Source organism: Leptosomus discolor, chromosome 9 (genome assembly GCF_034619465.1).
Source record: "Leptosomus discolor isolate bLepDis1 chromosome 9, bLepDis1.hap2, whole genome shotgun sequence".
Taxonomy (NCBI): domain Eukaryota; kingdom Metazoa; phylum Chordata; class Aves; order Leptosomiformes; family Leptosomidae; genus Leptosomus; species Leptosomus discolor.
In genome coordinates, this window is record NC_141399.1 from 11,159,542 (window position 1) to 11,174,295 (window position 14,754).

The 14,754-nt window shown below is 47.0% G+C and overlaps 1 protein-coding gene across 2 annotated transcripts in view; it reads right to left on the bottom strand.

The window, feature by feature from the left end:
• PLXNB1 (plexin B1) overlaps positions 1 to 14,754 on the bottom strand; it is a 43,527-nt gene that overhangs the window by 15,996 nt on the left and 12,777 nt on the right. Inside the window, exons 7-20 of one of the 2 annotated variants that reach the window (XM_086470630.1) lie at positions 14,343 to 14,451; positions 14,142 to 14,250; positions 12,710 to 13,567; positions 12,157 to 12,282; positions 10,935 to 11,057; positions 9,842 to 9,935; positions 9,425 to 9,591; positions 8,240 to 8,391; positions 6,228 to 6,333; positions 4,460 to 4,596; positions 3,644 to 3,820; positions 3,272 to 3,440; positions 1,871 to 2,113; positions 344 to 520 (exon numbers count right to left, since the gene is read on the bottom strand). In XM_086470630.1, the coding sequence (XP_086326756.1) occupies positions 344 to 520; positions 1,871 to 2,113; positions 3,272 to 3,440; positions 3,644 to 3,820; positions 4,460 to 4,596; positions 6,228 to 6,333; positions 8,240 to 8,391; positions 9,425 to 9,591; positions 9,842 to 9,935; positions 10,935 to 11,057; positions 12,157 to 12,282; positions 12,710 to 13,567; positions 14,142 to 14,250; positions 14,343 to 14,451 (2,747 nt within the window). The remainder of the gene's footprint in view (positions 1 to 343; positions 521 to 1,870; positions 2,114 to 3,271; positions 3,441 to 3,643; positions 3,821 to 4,459; positions 4,597 to 6,227; positions 6,334 to 8,239; positions 8,392 to 9,424; positions 9,592 to 9,841; positions 9,936 to 10,934; positions 11,058 to 12,156; positions 12,283 to 12,709; positions 13,568 to 14,141; positions 14,251 to 14,342; positions 14,452 to 14,754) is intronic. The other variant, XM_086470631.1, reaches the window with a different exon arrangement.

Sequence of the window (14,754 nt, forward strand, 5' to 3'; positions counted from 1 at the left end):
TGTAAGAATGCAAGTGCTACGACATAAGCTTAGTGCAGCAACGAAATGCAAAGCCACAGGGCATCTCCAGAATGGGTACAGGTGACACACAGCTCTCTAGCAAAGCTATCCCATGGCACCACTCCTGAATACAGCCGTACCATTTGCTTTCAGGCAATGTTTGGCACGCAAGAGTGGAGTTGAGAATAAGAGCAGCTCCTTGCCAACCTGATACCTCCTCTGTACCCCACACCAGGGCTTCTGCCTTTCTTCCACTTCCCATCCCACTCCCTGCCTCCACCACTACTTCTTGCTTGTGCTCCAACAAACAACAGGATTTCTTGCAGTACTGCTGATTCCCTACCGTGAACTCTGGGAGCAAGTCTGTGCCCTCCCGCTTCGTGCGGTGCCGTGGAGCTGGCTGCTCAGAGGGAGGCTCACAGTAGAGATGGTTCCTTGTTAATGTCTTCACCACACAGATTCCTTCCCCAATCATAGCCATTACTTCATCCTTGGAAATAGCCAGATCTAGATTTTCCCCCTGAAACAGACATGGAACAGCATATCGAATTTAGGGAAAAAAAACAACTCTGCATTTCCGTGGCTCCAGAGAAGACTAACATCATCAGATGAAAGCGGCCTTTTTTTCTTCTCTGACTAGGTTTGCATCTGAATTGTCTGCAGAAGCCCATTTTTTTAAACTAAAAAATTAGTTGCATATGATTTAGCAGCTTTAGGACCCATACCATGCTGCACAAGTACAGTTATAAATCACCTGTCATCTTAAGGCTCTTCAGACACAACATGACTAAGCTCAACTCTTCACTCTGTACGTGTATGTACCTATGTACACGCAATGTGTATATATTTAAAAAGGTAGTCTTATGTCAGTTAACCTAAGCACTCAGGTGAATCAATACCTTTCAAAGGTGTAACACATTTATGCCATTGTTCTTATCTGCTACATAAATCTGCTTTTATTTTGAGGGATTAAGACTGGTTTGGGGTTTTTTTAATAAAACCATGCTGACTGATGTTAATTACATTTTTATGTTTCAATGCTTTCTAAGCTGAATCCTGCAGCAGCATTTTTATGCTTTTGCCCAGAGCTCTATCAGGGTATCCTGACAGGTTGGTAGATAAACCTCCTTGGTCTTTGAAAACCTGCTAGTTCTTTTTCAGTCTTCTCAAATCGCCCTGCTTCTCCAAGATGCATTCAATACCAACAGCAGCAGTCTAGACGTTTCTAGACTAGTACATCCTCGCTGTTTTTACTCACACACAAAAAACAGCAAGTGGAGAAAGTGCATCTCCAGCTGTACCCATCAACTCTCTTAACGAGCAGGGGACTAGGAAGTACCTTTCCATAGAAAAGAAATACCTCAGATTTTTTTTTTTTTTTTCTCTTAGGTACAGGAAAAAATATTAGCCACTCTGCCCTTCCATATCATCTTTAAAGAGTGATTTTCCTACCTGCACCTGGCAACAGGTCTTCCCTACAGCCAGGAGTCTTTTACCTGTAAGTTACTTCTAGAGAAATTTTAGGAAGTTATGAAAAAGCTGGCAGCTGAGAATAGGATGTGGTGTTTATTTAGTACTAATATCTTATATACAAATAGTATATTAGGATTAAAAATTAAAAAGCACAGAAGTTTCCACAAGCCCTATGAAGCCCTTAAGAATGATTTATGGGCTCAAGAGGCTTTTTTGATGCACTCTTTTCCCTCTTCTTATGTACCATTTCTCATAGGCTAAAGTAGATGTGCTGTGACAGGTTGCAAGCCTGCCAAATGCTTTAATACCTTGGATGCTGCACGATACCAGTGTAAAACACTCATGTTAGAAACAACTTCGTACAAGGAATATTATTTCCAGCTAGTTTTCATGTTACCTCCACAGAGATGACGCTTCCTGGTTTGTGACGATACGGTTTGGCAGGGTCTTCAGCATTCAATGGTTTTAGGATGGGGTTGACTTCATAAGAGAAGGGCATGGGATGCAATGAGTTGAAATCAAAGCTTAGGTTATCCAGAATAAACTCCAGTTTGATATGGGCACTCCGCAACAGCAGGTTAATGGCTGGAGTTTTGCACAGGATCAGGTAGGAGGAGTTAACATGACATGGTTCTTCAAACTAAACGCGAAAAGCAAAACAAAAGTATCAGTAGCGAAACACTAATGCTTCTCCTGCAGCTTTGCAATACTTCCCAAGCCTCAGCAATCTGGGGCCAGCCTGCCTTCCTCTCATCTGGAGCCAGAGAAACTCTGCTTAATTGTACAGAGGAAAATCCAAGATCTGAGGAATTCCCCATGTACCTCTAAGGAAAGTTTTCACAGCACTGGTTTTGTTGCAAGTACTTAGGTCTCAGCAGTGGGAACAGCTCTGACGTTCCTCCGTCAGCAAATTCTGGAGGGGCATCAGCTTTAGATCGCGTTGCTCTGACAGAATGGGACCAAAGAACTTCAATGCAAGGCTGATTTCCTAGCCTGAATGCCTCTTCACAGAAGCTTCTTTCACAACAAGTGTTCCTTTGTCTGGCTGGATATGTTCTATACATCTGGTGAAAGTATTTATGTCAATTTTTTTTTTCTCCCCTACAGCCACAAATGCCTTCTTAAGAACATGGATAAAACCAGCTATTATTGATGCATGTGCATCAGGAGCGTATTGGCCCAGTTTAGGTACAGGAAGCCCTCCATCATTTTCACTAACAATGCAAATATCCTTCTTGTAATTTGGCTGCCAAATGCCCTCAACCCTTGCAAATTCTGCTGCATGCTCTGTGACCTTGGTGATCACATCAATACCTCTGTAGTGATCCACCTCAGGACACTGGCAGCAGGAGAGCAGAAAATGTTGGTGGAACTGGTAATTTCACTGAGCTCTGTCTTCTTTTTTATCTCAGAGTGAAAGAGAGCCCAGGGGCTACAGAGATGGACTGAACTATGCAAAAGGAAGAGCCTGGAGCACAGACGTGCTTAGCCACACAAGCTCTCTGGCTCAGCTATAGATTTATCTCCACACTGCTGCCCTGCTCTTTCTGTCCCACATCACAAGTCCTGCACATCTCTAAGCAGAGGCAGACCTAACTCACGGAAACGTTTGTGAAAGTGCTTAACCTCTCGGTCTGGCAGAGTTCACTTCCACTTGGCCAAGACTCTTGGTAAGATCCAAGCAGATAACAGCAAATGGGGGGGCAGGGGTAAAGCCCTAGAGACAGACAGTCCACCTCTCCAGAGCAACACACAGACCCTTATGCACCCTCAGCAACACTGCACTTTGCCACGCTACCTGCTGGACAGTGCACAGAGCATCCTCAGGGCACTCGCTGTCTGGGACAATTCTGCGCCATCGTCCCAGTCCTCGGCGCCGGCGTTCAGATGGAGAAACCGTAACTCGGATCTTCGGTTTCTGTACAACATCCAAGTTGTATCCATGAACTCTGAGCACTCTCCCTCCACTGAAAGAGAAAAGTAGCTCATCTCACCCACCTATTATTCATTAGCTCTATCTTGTCTGTGCTTCCATTCTTTTGCTTATGCTCATTCCTACAAGCCTGGCTTTACTCCAAAGTGCAACTCAACAAACAGATGCCACTGGTGCTGTAGTACCTGCCTCAGCACACAGCACTTGTACCTTGAGCATAGTATGCAGTCTTTCTACCTGAGGAAGCTTTTAGGTGGCTCTGCAAAAGTGATGTTGGGATCCACAGTATATCTGAAGAGGGACCCTTCCAGTCTCCGCTCTTGGTCCCCATACTTGATAGTGACTGGGAGTTCTGCGGACACGTTGCTGGGACTCGTCTGGCATGCCAGCTGATCCTCCGTCATCTCAGAGAGGCTTGGAGAGACAGAAGAGAGAACAAGGGATTAACAGCCACTGCAGAGACATTTTATAATACTGAGCCTTGCTCTTTGCAGATAGTCTGCAAACCTCTTCTGGTATTTTCCTAAATTTAATGCTAAAAGGTCATGTCTTTTATATAAGCAAACAATAATTGCTGGGCAGTTGTCAGTCTGCAGCATGTGGACAGAAAGTAGGTACAGCCATTGTCCAGACTGAAGAGACTGGACGTGTGCTACCGTGGCACGTGCACCTTCTCACCAGCAGTGCTGTCAGTTTATGTGTCCCAGGGTGCAAGAGAACAAGCAGCTCAGTGTTAGTCTGCAGGAACCAACTGCAGTTCCCCATCAGCAAAAGCAGAGCTGTCAGGATGGGGTCAGGATGTGGTATAGTCCTGTAAAGAGACATGCAGAACAGAGGCCATGTCACGCTGTTCACAAGGGAACACAGGCAGGAACGTAAGATGATTGAGGTTGCTGCCATGCCTCTTAAGGGGAGGGTCTCCTGGAACACAGAGGAGAGCAGAGCTCCAACAGCCTGTGCTAAGGGCTGAGCCAGGCAGCATCATGCCTTGCAGGGCTCTGGGAAGAACTCAGGGCAGCACACAGCCAGCACATTGTCAGGCTCTGATCTTACATGTGGCAAGGGAGGTCTCCAAGCAGGACGCTGATCTCACTAGGATGCCCAGTCAGCAGCTTTGAGCCCAGAAGCGTAAGGCAGGTTCCTCCTGCTTTGGGGCCCTGAGTTGGAACAATGGATTTCAGCTCTGGGTTCTAGAAAGGGGGGGGGGGGGGAGAAGAAAAACCACAAAAAAACGAGGTGAGTGACAAGGACCTCAAAAGATAAGGCAAGGAAAGAAAACAGCAGAACACGTTCAGTGACCTCCAGTGCTCTGAAAATAGAAGCTAAAGATCCCAGTCACAGGCAGGCCTCAGCTAGGCTCCAGGAGCTGCCTTATGGAGCAGAGGCAACAGAGGAGGGATCAATCACACCAGCAAGAACCACAAATTGGGGCCCAGTCTTTCCATGGACTTCAAAAGGCAGACAGATGCTGCAAACAGCAGAGCTGTGAGCCTCACACAAACTCTAGGATTAAGAGTTCAAAGGGATTGTTCAGATCAGTAACTGGATTAATAACTCAGGTTAGAAAAAACCAAGGTAGCAAATAAATTGTCTGTTTGTCTAGTAGATGAGGAGATTAGCAGCAGGGAGCCCTAAGAATTTGTGTTGAGACGTGTTGTTAAACGTATTTGTAGGTAACGTGGAAAGGGGAAATGAAATTTGATAAATTATTCAGAGTAACAAAAGCTTAGTACCACTGAGGAGCTGCAGCAAAATTTAGAGGAACCAGGCAGAGTGGCATAAGTAAGCCACTGTTGATAAATGAAGAGCAAGATACATGAAGTGAGAAGGAGCAGGTAGACTACAGCCAAAAAGCAACTCAACCATATGTACACAGTTGTGAGTTTCAAAATAGCTCCTGCCCATTCAAGGGTGCTTTGGTACTCGTAACAACTCTACCAGCTGTAAGCACAAATCTCAACTAAAACACACCAAGTGGAAGGAATTAAGAAAAAAAGATTTTTATGCCACAGTAACAATTCCTTTTGCACTTGTACCTTGAGCATAGTATGCAGTTCTCATCACCCTGCCTCTAAATGGTGGTAATAGAACCAAAATCAAGAGAAGAACAAGTATAATCGACTATATAAAACGGTTCTATACAGCCAAAAATGGAATAGCCTAAGACTTTTCAGACATCTCTTTCCCCTTCCCATGGGAGAGGGAGACATGCAACTAGGTATGTAACTTGGAAGTTGCACAGCAAGGATGAAAAGTGAGTAATTCTATCTAAAACTACTTAAGTATTATTTCATAGTTGCTGGGTTTAAGATATCAAAAAGTTGTCAGAAATGTGTTTAAAAATAATAGGAAACATTTCTCCATACAGTGCACAGTAAATTTGGACTGTGCCACTAGCTGCTAAAGGTCAGAAGCTAAAAGTGTGTTCAAGCAGCAATTTGCAAATTAATAAAAGGAAAGTCAGAAGTCTTAGTAAGATGCTACCAATAAAAAAAATCTCCAATCAGAAAGGTACCCTGTATTTTTCCTCTTTCTTTAAGCATTTAATACTTGCCATTGATTAAAAAAAAAATTTAAAAAATCACTAGACTACAGAATCTTTAGTATTACCCAGTACAGCTGTTCTTAGGGGGGTGCGTGAGGGGGCAGGGGGGAGAAAAAAAAACCCTAAAATACACCACACAAATATCAGAAAAATCAGATAAAAATACGAGCAGGAAGTGTGCCCGGTACAGTGCCGTAAGTTCATGCAATAGACAGCCATTTATCAGAGATACTGGAAGAACAGGGTGGGGTATTAAAGAAGCAATAGTTACGTTACCTGATAGGTGAAAATATGCCCAGAAACTCCACGTCCTCCTCCAGGCACTTCCACCACAATGTGCCCAAATCTCTCTGTCCAGCTCCCACCAGTGACGCATACGATACTGCAGGACAATCCAAGAAGAGTGTCACACCATGGAAGAGCAGATGAGCTGTATCCATTGCATCATGTCCTAAAACCATCTAGCAACCACAGCTCCCTTCTTCCAGCCTATCACACGCTCAGAATACACAACCGAACATTGAGAAACGCCTTTAAAAGCTGGATTAGGTGCAGCAGAAAAAAAAGCAGGGGGTGGTTCCAAACAGGCCCATCCTATCCAAGATTATTTCTTCTGGGACAGGCAAGATTGAAGACCACTGTATCACAGACACATGAACAGTTCAAGTACTCTGCCGTTGGTCCAGAGCTGATCAAATCAGTCACATCTGGAGTGACCCCAGGCCAGCAGTGGTCAATCTACACATTAGCACTGTGTCTGATGCAGAAGAAAACTCAAGACTGGAGGTTTACTGGCAGGTCTTCAGCCAGTGGCCTCTGAGACCGCTTCCTCTGATCTGCACCCACCCATTCTTCCCAGCCCTTTTTCCAGCCATAATTTGGTATGGGAGATGCTGACGAGGTGAAAAGTCAGATTGTGCTTAGAACAGGGCAGCAAGGAATCCCATGTTACAGCACTGATTTGCTAACAGAAAAAGCACCCTGCAGGACACTTCCCAGCCTTCCTACACAGTAGGAGATTAATTTCATCTCAGCCTTGCTCAGGAGTGGGTTCCAGGTTCACAGCTATATTCCCTCAACCAAAAAGGCTCAGGAATTTGAACTTAGGCAGTGCAGTCCCAAGCCAGGACCCTGTGATGCCAGGTGATTTACAGATACGGAACAAAGACAGTGCTAACCCCAGAAAGATTACGCTCTAATTCTAGGATGAAAACAGAAAGCAGATGGATCCAGACAAACAAGCCACACAGACAGGACAACACTGCTCAACACAGCAGACCATTTCCCAGCAGGATCTTACCTGGCTCCCAGAGGGAAGGGTGCTACAACTACTGGTACCATGGAATGGAAAAATGGGTTTGTGATAGCTCTGATGAAAGGTTACTCACAATTGCTCTTCTCTTCTCCTGCTGGTTGCTTGGCTCCTCTCTCTCCCTTGTCCAAGGCTCCCACCTACCTGCCTTGCCAAAGGCCAACTGCACAAATATTCCTTTTTCCTTGCTTCCTAGGTACCCCCCAGTCACACCTCTCAACACCTGACTACACTGCCTTGTTACATGGTCCTGCCCTGGCCAGACACACCAGCTACCCAGTTCTCTATCACTGACATTAGCTGGATTCAGCAGGACAGGTCTTTCCTGCTTTCCATCCTCCTCCTAGCCACTACTTTTATAAGCATTGGTTGACATGCCAGGTGTTCCTAGCCACCAGAAGAGTGGCATAGGGCCCACCAGGACTCCTCTGTCCCTGGTTGAGAGAGTCCTTTCACTGGGTTTGCTCCTGGGAGGTGGAAGTCTCGCTGGTGAGTGAAGAATGACAGTCTAGGGGCATGCCCACTCAAGCAGAGGCAGGAATCTGTGCCGTGCCTCCAACCACATGTTTCCATCCTCACCCTGTGTTAACACGATCAGGATGTTTTCCTAGCAGTGACAGTTGGACAAGCCATGTCCTTTGCTTTATTGAAATCACCCTGTGGCTGGGAAAGACACCCATGAAATGGCATGGTTCCAAGTCTGACTCCCTGATCTGGCTGGCCTGCGGGCTCTGTACTGGTAGCATAGCCGGCACACGGCAGCAGTGTTTAGTCATCACCTTGTACACAACCTTATCTCTCTAAGGTCACCGTTTGACTAACTAATCAGACAGTGACCTTACTCAGGGGCACTCCCTGGGGAATGGGCAAGGCTCAATACGTGCTACAGCAGAGGCAATGACATCTCAGGCTCATGTCAGCAGCTAAGGGAAAGGCCAGCGCCTGCCTCTGGGAGGAGGTTTCACAGATACTCTACCTGCTAGAGATCTCATACTCTTGAGCATCTACGGCACAAGGAATTCCTGCAACAGTGACAGTTTCTGCAATGTCTTGATGTTTCTGCCCGAGGTTTGAGCCAGTGATGGTGATTCTAGTGCCACCTTCCACTGGTCCAGACAGGGGGTACACCTGCAAAGACATCCGCGCATGTGTAAATGTCACAGTATCTCAGACCTTTGCAGTCTGGCAGCTGATCTACAGCACAGGGCCCTTCAGCTGCCCCATTACAAACTCTGCCTGGTCAGGTCACTGCTATGGGTTCCTTTTACTGGCTTGGACTAGTACCAGTTGCACCCTCATCGGATGAAAGGCCATAAAGAACACCACAGTTGGAGCCTTCTTTCCCATACCTCACTGTTGCCAGCAGTCCCCCCCCGGGGTGATAATCCACTATAGACTTCTAATGCAAGGACTGCCCTGCTTTGCCTTCTCATCAACACGCTGACCACTCCACAGGGCATTTCTGCTGAAGAGTGGGAATGCACAAGCCAATACATGTTACTAGTATTGAAGCAGCAAGCACCATTCCCCCCTCAGCATCAGTACGACAATGAATTGCATGCTGCACAAACGTCAAAGCTCTGTCCCTGAGCAGCATCCAAGATAAACTAAGACAAGATGCAGCACATGGATGTTGTGTGCCACCAGAGGGAGGACAAGCTGACAGCAAAAGGGACACATGGCTACAGACACTTGTCATGTGGCAGTTAGCAAGAAACATTTAAAATAAACAGACAAAAATAATTAATTCCAGCAACTGTCATGCCTTTCCCCATCCTTGTGCCATTGCCATTAGGTTTCACCCTCCTTTGCCTCAGGCTCAGTTGGGCCAACCTGCTTCAGGGTCTGGCTCGGGACAGTTGGAGGATCCGATCTGTGGACCCTTTCCCAGCTCCTGAATGATTCTGCTCCTTCTGGCATGCCAGTTTAAGCTCACATGAGATACAAATGCATCTTTCCCCACTATTCTCTATCAGCAAACAAAGCCCAGCACAAAACCCTTGCATCCTCACGCCACCAAAGGATCGCAGTACAATAGGACTAACTTGCTCTTCAGATGGCCAATGTATTATAGAGTAGCACTCTGAGTTCACAGCCCTTTGATTTCAGCTAGAGAATGGAGCCCTCCTTGTCCCCGGTGCAGTACTGGGAAGCTACTCACAGAGTGAATGAGAGGTGCTGGACACATATCTTCTATCTTTTCCTTGCAGGAGCCCCTGAAGATACAGCTGGGGTTGTCACCTCCACACCACACACAGTTGTACTTTGAGTCAGCTGTTTGGCAGCGGCTACAATCAGTGTGTCCCACAGAGCAGTTGTAAAAAGTCACTGCAAAGGAGAAAAATTCAGAGGCATCTGCAAACATCCACTAGGGCACAGAATAATCCAGCAATCTGGCACCTTGCACAGAACCCTCTCTCCTCCCTCCCCTGTGACAAGCAACAGAAATGAGGCTGTACGTTTCCCTTAGTTTCCCTGCAGTAGAACTAGTACAGATGCAAAAAGCCTTGTTGGAGGATTTCTCAGTTCTCTTCCGCCTCATCTGCTGTCTTTTGCTGGGAAGGTGTTGCACTCCTACCGTGAAGATCTGCAGCACTGTCCACTCGAAGGTGTCGTCGCCTCTGCACAAACACCACAGCGTTGAATTCGAGTTGAGGCGCTGTATAACTGTACTGCAAAGACAAAGACCATCAAGACAAAGGACTTAATAGAGCCATAAACGAGCCAGCTGAATAGGCAAAAAGCATCAGCATCCACCCTGCACAGTGCACCAGCACTACAGCCTGTACGGAGCTTCCCGTGAATGCAGACAAGGCCGCGTTAGCTGGGGCAGTGGGAGCACAGGCCTGTCCTCACTAGCTCACAGAGTCGCAATTGTGCTCTAGAAAGGAGTAGCAGGCATTGCTTCACTAGGATGAACATTGAAAACAAATGTGTGCTCACAACAATACTTGTCTAACTTTCTAACCGCATTCCTGAACGGCTAATTCCTATCTACAAGCCACCTGCTCAGAAAACTGCTCAGGCTGGCATTTCTGCAATTTCAGTGGAGCTGAAGATGTGGGATTACAATTGGTCCGCAGGGCTCGTGCACAAGAGCCTACGTTGTTCCTCTCCCTTGACTATATGAGTTTGCGAACTAAAACCATCATTGCTTGCAAATCTTGCCCTAAGTAAAATCCACACGTCATCCAGAAACACATACGGCTGTTTTAATTTTGCCTGTTACTCTTACAGTTCTCAGACTAGCTTCCACCACTAAGAACAAAATTAGTATTGACAGCATTTTTCTTTTCACAAAAGAACCACCATCACAGAAGAAGTCACGATCCAGAAAACCATGAACAACAGTGCCTCAAGCTAAAGTAGAAGTGGCATTGTCCTGGCAGGCTGTAACGAGTGGTGATTCAGAGATGGCATCACCCTGTACTACAGCAAACACAGCAACAGGTTGTGCGGCTCAGATGGCACAATCTTTCTCCAAGTTGAAGACACCAGTACTGCCAGGCAGCAGCATCATAGATGAGGGTCCCATAGTGCTAAGTATTCTACAAATGTTTTTGCAAAATACGCTCTTTTCCCCAAAGAGCTTGCCTTCCAGCCTGCTGATTTGCTGAGCAGAAACAGCACCAGCGTGAACTCTGAAATGGTACCGTATTCCAAGCACTCACCTGGTTCATCTGGCAGGTGATATAACAGAGGGACTGGTTTGTTTCTTCTCCTTCCACGTAAGCATCCATCACCACTGTCCTCCCCTCCAAATTCAGGACACACTCATAGTCCCACTGCTGGTCCTGCAGAAGAGATACGCATGACACTGTTTCTCAGCTACACGGAGCTTCCTGCTACACGACAGCGTACTCCTGCTTCTCCAATCCAGTACCTTTTACCAAGCCACTTACTGGGCAGGCAGTGTGCTCCTCTCTTTCCCTTTGTTATGCCAACTCTATGCTATATTCAAGGGTTCTCTATACTAGCACTGCCTCCATATATGAAAGGAAAACCAACACAAAACAAAACACCTAGAAGGGAGCATGTGTATGTCAGTGCAGGGAGAACTCAGCATAGGAGGAGGAATTAAAAGGAAAACCAGCGGGTCTGTGAAGTTACGCCTCTATGTGTCTCTGAAACACGAGCTCGGAAATTAAGACTGGAGTACACAGATTAGGGCAGTGCACCTCAAAAAACACTAAGTGTATTTTTGTGCACTCTCTCTCCTGAATCTTCCACTGAATTGCTTAGACACTTCCTGTAAAAAAGATGGTTATGCATCTATAACTAGCTCTGCCCCTCTGAGCAGTGCAGTATATCAGATTTAACATATAAAGTAACAATTAGTCTTTGGGCTGCATGTTCCGAGGAGGTTACTAGATCAGTCTTCTGTATTGAGAAGCAAAGAGAACTTTTATCAGAAGCACACTCAAGAAACACAGCTTTCAAGGGTGGTTTTCCCCATTGCAGAAGTTTCAGGTACGACAGCAATAGCCACATTAATGTGAGCATGCCAGAAAGGAAAGGGAACAGATGATTTATCTTTAGCTTGTGGAGACACAAACAATCAGCAGAGATTCAGCAAGGAGTTATTCCAAGAACTACCATCTATAGTGCAGCACAAGTGCAACAATCCAAACACGTGCAGATCTTCTCCAGCAGGCTGGTGCACACCTGTACTCTCCCTTTCTCTGGGTGACCTCCTACCCACCTATACATACAGCTACGCAATTCTTTATTCACAGAAGTAGGTCATGCCTTCTAGGTGTTTCTGCAAACAGGAGAAACCTAGGCAGAGCCACAACTATCTTACACGTACTTTTAGGAGACCAGTGAACAGGTTGTCTAACAGCGCTCTGCATTAACAGAGTTTCTCAATGCTGAGGGCGTTGAGCTGACTACCTGATAGAGGTGGAAGTTCTTTCCCAGCAGGGTTATCTTCCTTGCCACGTTGACTGGAAACAGTGAAGATCCCTGGATACCCTGCACACAGGGACATGCATCTGGACCCCAGCTAAGCTCTTCATTCTGAAAACAAACACAGGTCTTTAGAGAAAAGAGACCCCCACAGCTCTGACACAGGGAATCAAAGCCTAATGTGCCAACAGAGAAACAAGCCCTGCCTGAACAAAGGCGTGGCTGTGCTGCTTTACTATGAAGTTACAAGAAAACAATGCAAGAGCCCAAGGTGAACAGCAGAAAGCTGTGAATATGCTGGACCTCACAGCAGCTGCCACCTTCAAGCCAGCAGCATTTCTACAAGACCCGGGAATCTCACACACATTTCTCTTCCTCAGGCTGCCACTTCTCACTCTGTCACTCTGCACATTACAGCAGTCAGCTTCCACAGAGAGCACAACTTCTTCTGTGTGCTGAAATACTAGACCAGCATACTGTATGAAAATTTCCAAGTGTTACAGCCTCAGACTGTGAATTCTAAAGCCCAGGGACTCACCTCCTCCCAAAACTCAGGGGCATCATACTGATAGTCAAGGTCAGGGTGGAGAATCCTGGGAAAGTCAGGGACATCCCTCTCTGAAGAATCACCATCACCCGACAGAAGAGTAGAAGCAGAGAAGGGAGATGTGTCATTCTCAGCCTGCAGCAAATCCATCCAGTCCTCTGTGTCCTGGAGCTCCGGGCCCTCCTCCAGCAGCCAGTCTGGGGGAGCTGATGGTGGGAGCTCTGAAGCAGGTAGTTCAGTTCCCAGCAGTCCTAGAGAGTCATCAGAGGCAGCAGGGCCCCCCGGCACCTGGCTGGGGGTTTGGGGAGATGGGATGGCAGATGTCAGTGCCTCTGTGGTAGAAGAACTCAGAGGCCACTTGAAACTGGTGGCATGAGGGGAAGGTGTTACTGCTGCTGCAGATGTGTGCAGAGGGCTACCCACCAGGGTGGTGGGTGGGTCAGTGTTCCGTGGCTCTGGGGCAGTGGCTGGCCCTTCAGTGGGCAAGGCTGCATGATCCATGTTTTTGGATGGGCTGGTGAGGTCAGATGCAGCAGGAGATGTTGTCTCTGGCAGCGTGACAGCAGGTTTGTCTGCTGGTGGTGGTAGAGGGGATTCTGTGATGGCCTGGAGAGAGGCTGCTTCGGTTGAGAGAGTCAAGTATGTGTAGCTCAGGGTTTCTGTAGGCTCAGTCCTCATATCTGAGGCTGCGGAGAGCGTGACGTGGTTGGGCTCTGTGGGGGGCACAGTGCTCAGTACCACACGCACGGGGGGAGTGACAGGTTTTGTGGCCACAGTTGGGGCTTTGGTAGAGGACTTGGTGAGGGGAGCTGCTGAAGAAGGAAACACACTTGAGGTTGGGATCTGAGCCTAGAGAAAAACAACACGGTGGTGTGAGAAGAGAGAAAGAAATGAAACAATAAAGCCCAAGCAGAAAACCACTCCATATTACTTCCTGTAGCAGTGTTCACAAGAGGCTGCTTCACCCTCTGGATTTCAGTGAGAGCTACATATCTCATGCCACCTTCTCTTGGGATGGGACTGGGGAACGCTCACAGTGCAGAAGATCCAGCAACATTCCCTCTTCCCACTCAGAGGGCGGTCTGCCTGTCTTTATCCCCCATGAAACTGCAAGGCCACCTGTGGCTGCCACAAACTGGGCATCTGCTCCACCTCCCCACTCACAGCCTCCCTGCCAGCTTGCTCTTGATCCTTTCTTTGAAAACACAGGTTGGGGAACCCCAGGAGAAGGGTGATCTGCTTCATCTTATAGCATTTCCCCAGAAACACAGAGCCTTGTGTTGCTCCAAGGGGAGGCTATGCTTCAACAGCTCACCTCCTTGCTTGATGTGACTGACAGCTGCTTTTTTACCTGAGATCTGACTCACTGCAACTCACTGAGGCTGTTATAGCACATAGGACTAGGACTGAGCAGAAGACGCACCCTTTCATTGTAGATAATGGTTCCTTCCTCACAGGCTGCTTTGTGGGTGCAGAGGTGCTGCTGGATGCACCAGTTACATCCCCAGAGACTGCTCACGCACTTCTGGCACCTGGAACAAATATAGAAAAGCAGCTGCTAGATGACCCAGGAAAGGACAACCACCCTCACTATAACTACAGGCAAGAAAAAGCAGGTGCTCACGGTGCCGATTTCCACAGCAGGGCCACTGCAGCACAGTCATAGAAAGAGAAGTCCACAGAAGCAATGAAGATGTCATGGAAACGCACTACGAGCTTTATGGTGACATGATCTGAAAATGAAAATAAAAATTTCTTAGAAATGGAGCCACTGTAGGTCTGCCACACTGTTAAGAGACACAGCATGTTTTAGGAAAGACTGTCAAACATGGAGACAGATTCTCTTCCATGCTTCTAGCATCTGAATCACTGGATTATCCTACGGACACTAAAAACACGTTGGGCAAGTTTGTCAGGAGTGGTTTATGGCAATTCTTGCCAACCCATGGGAAGAAAGACTAGTCTGAAGATCCCTCCATCTTTATCTGCTGTAATTCCACTATCATCTCCGTATTTGAGGAAGACATACCATTCCA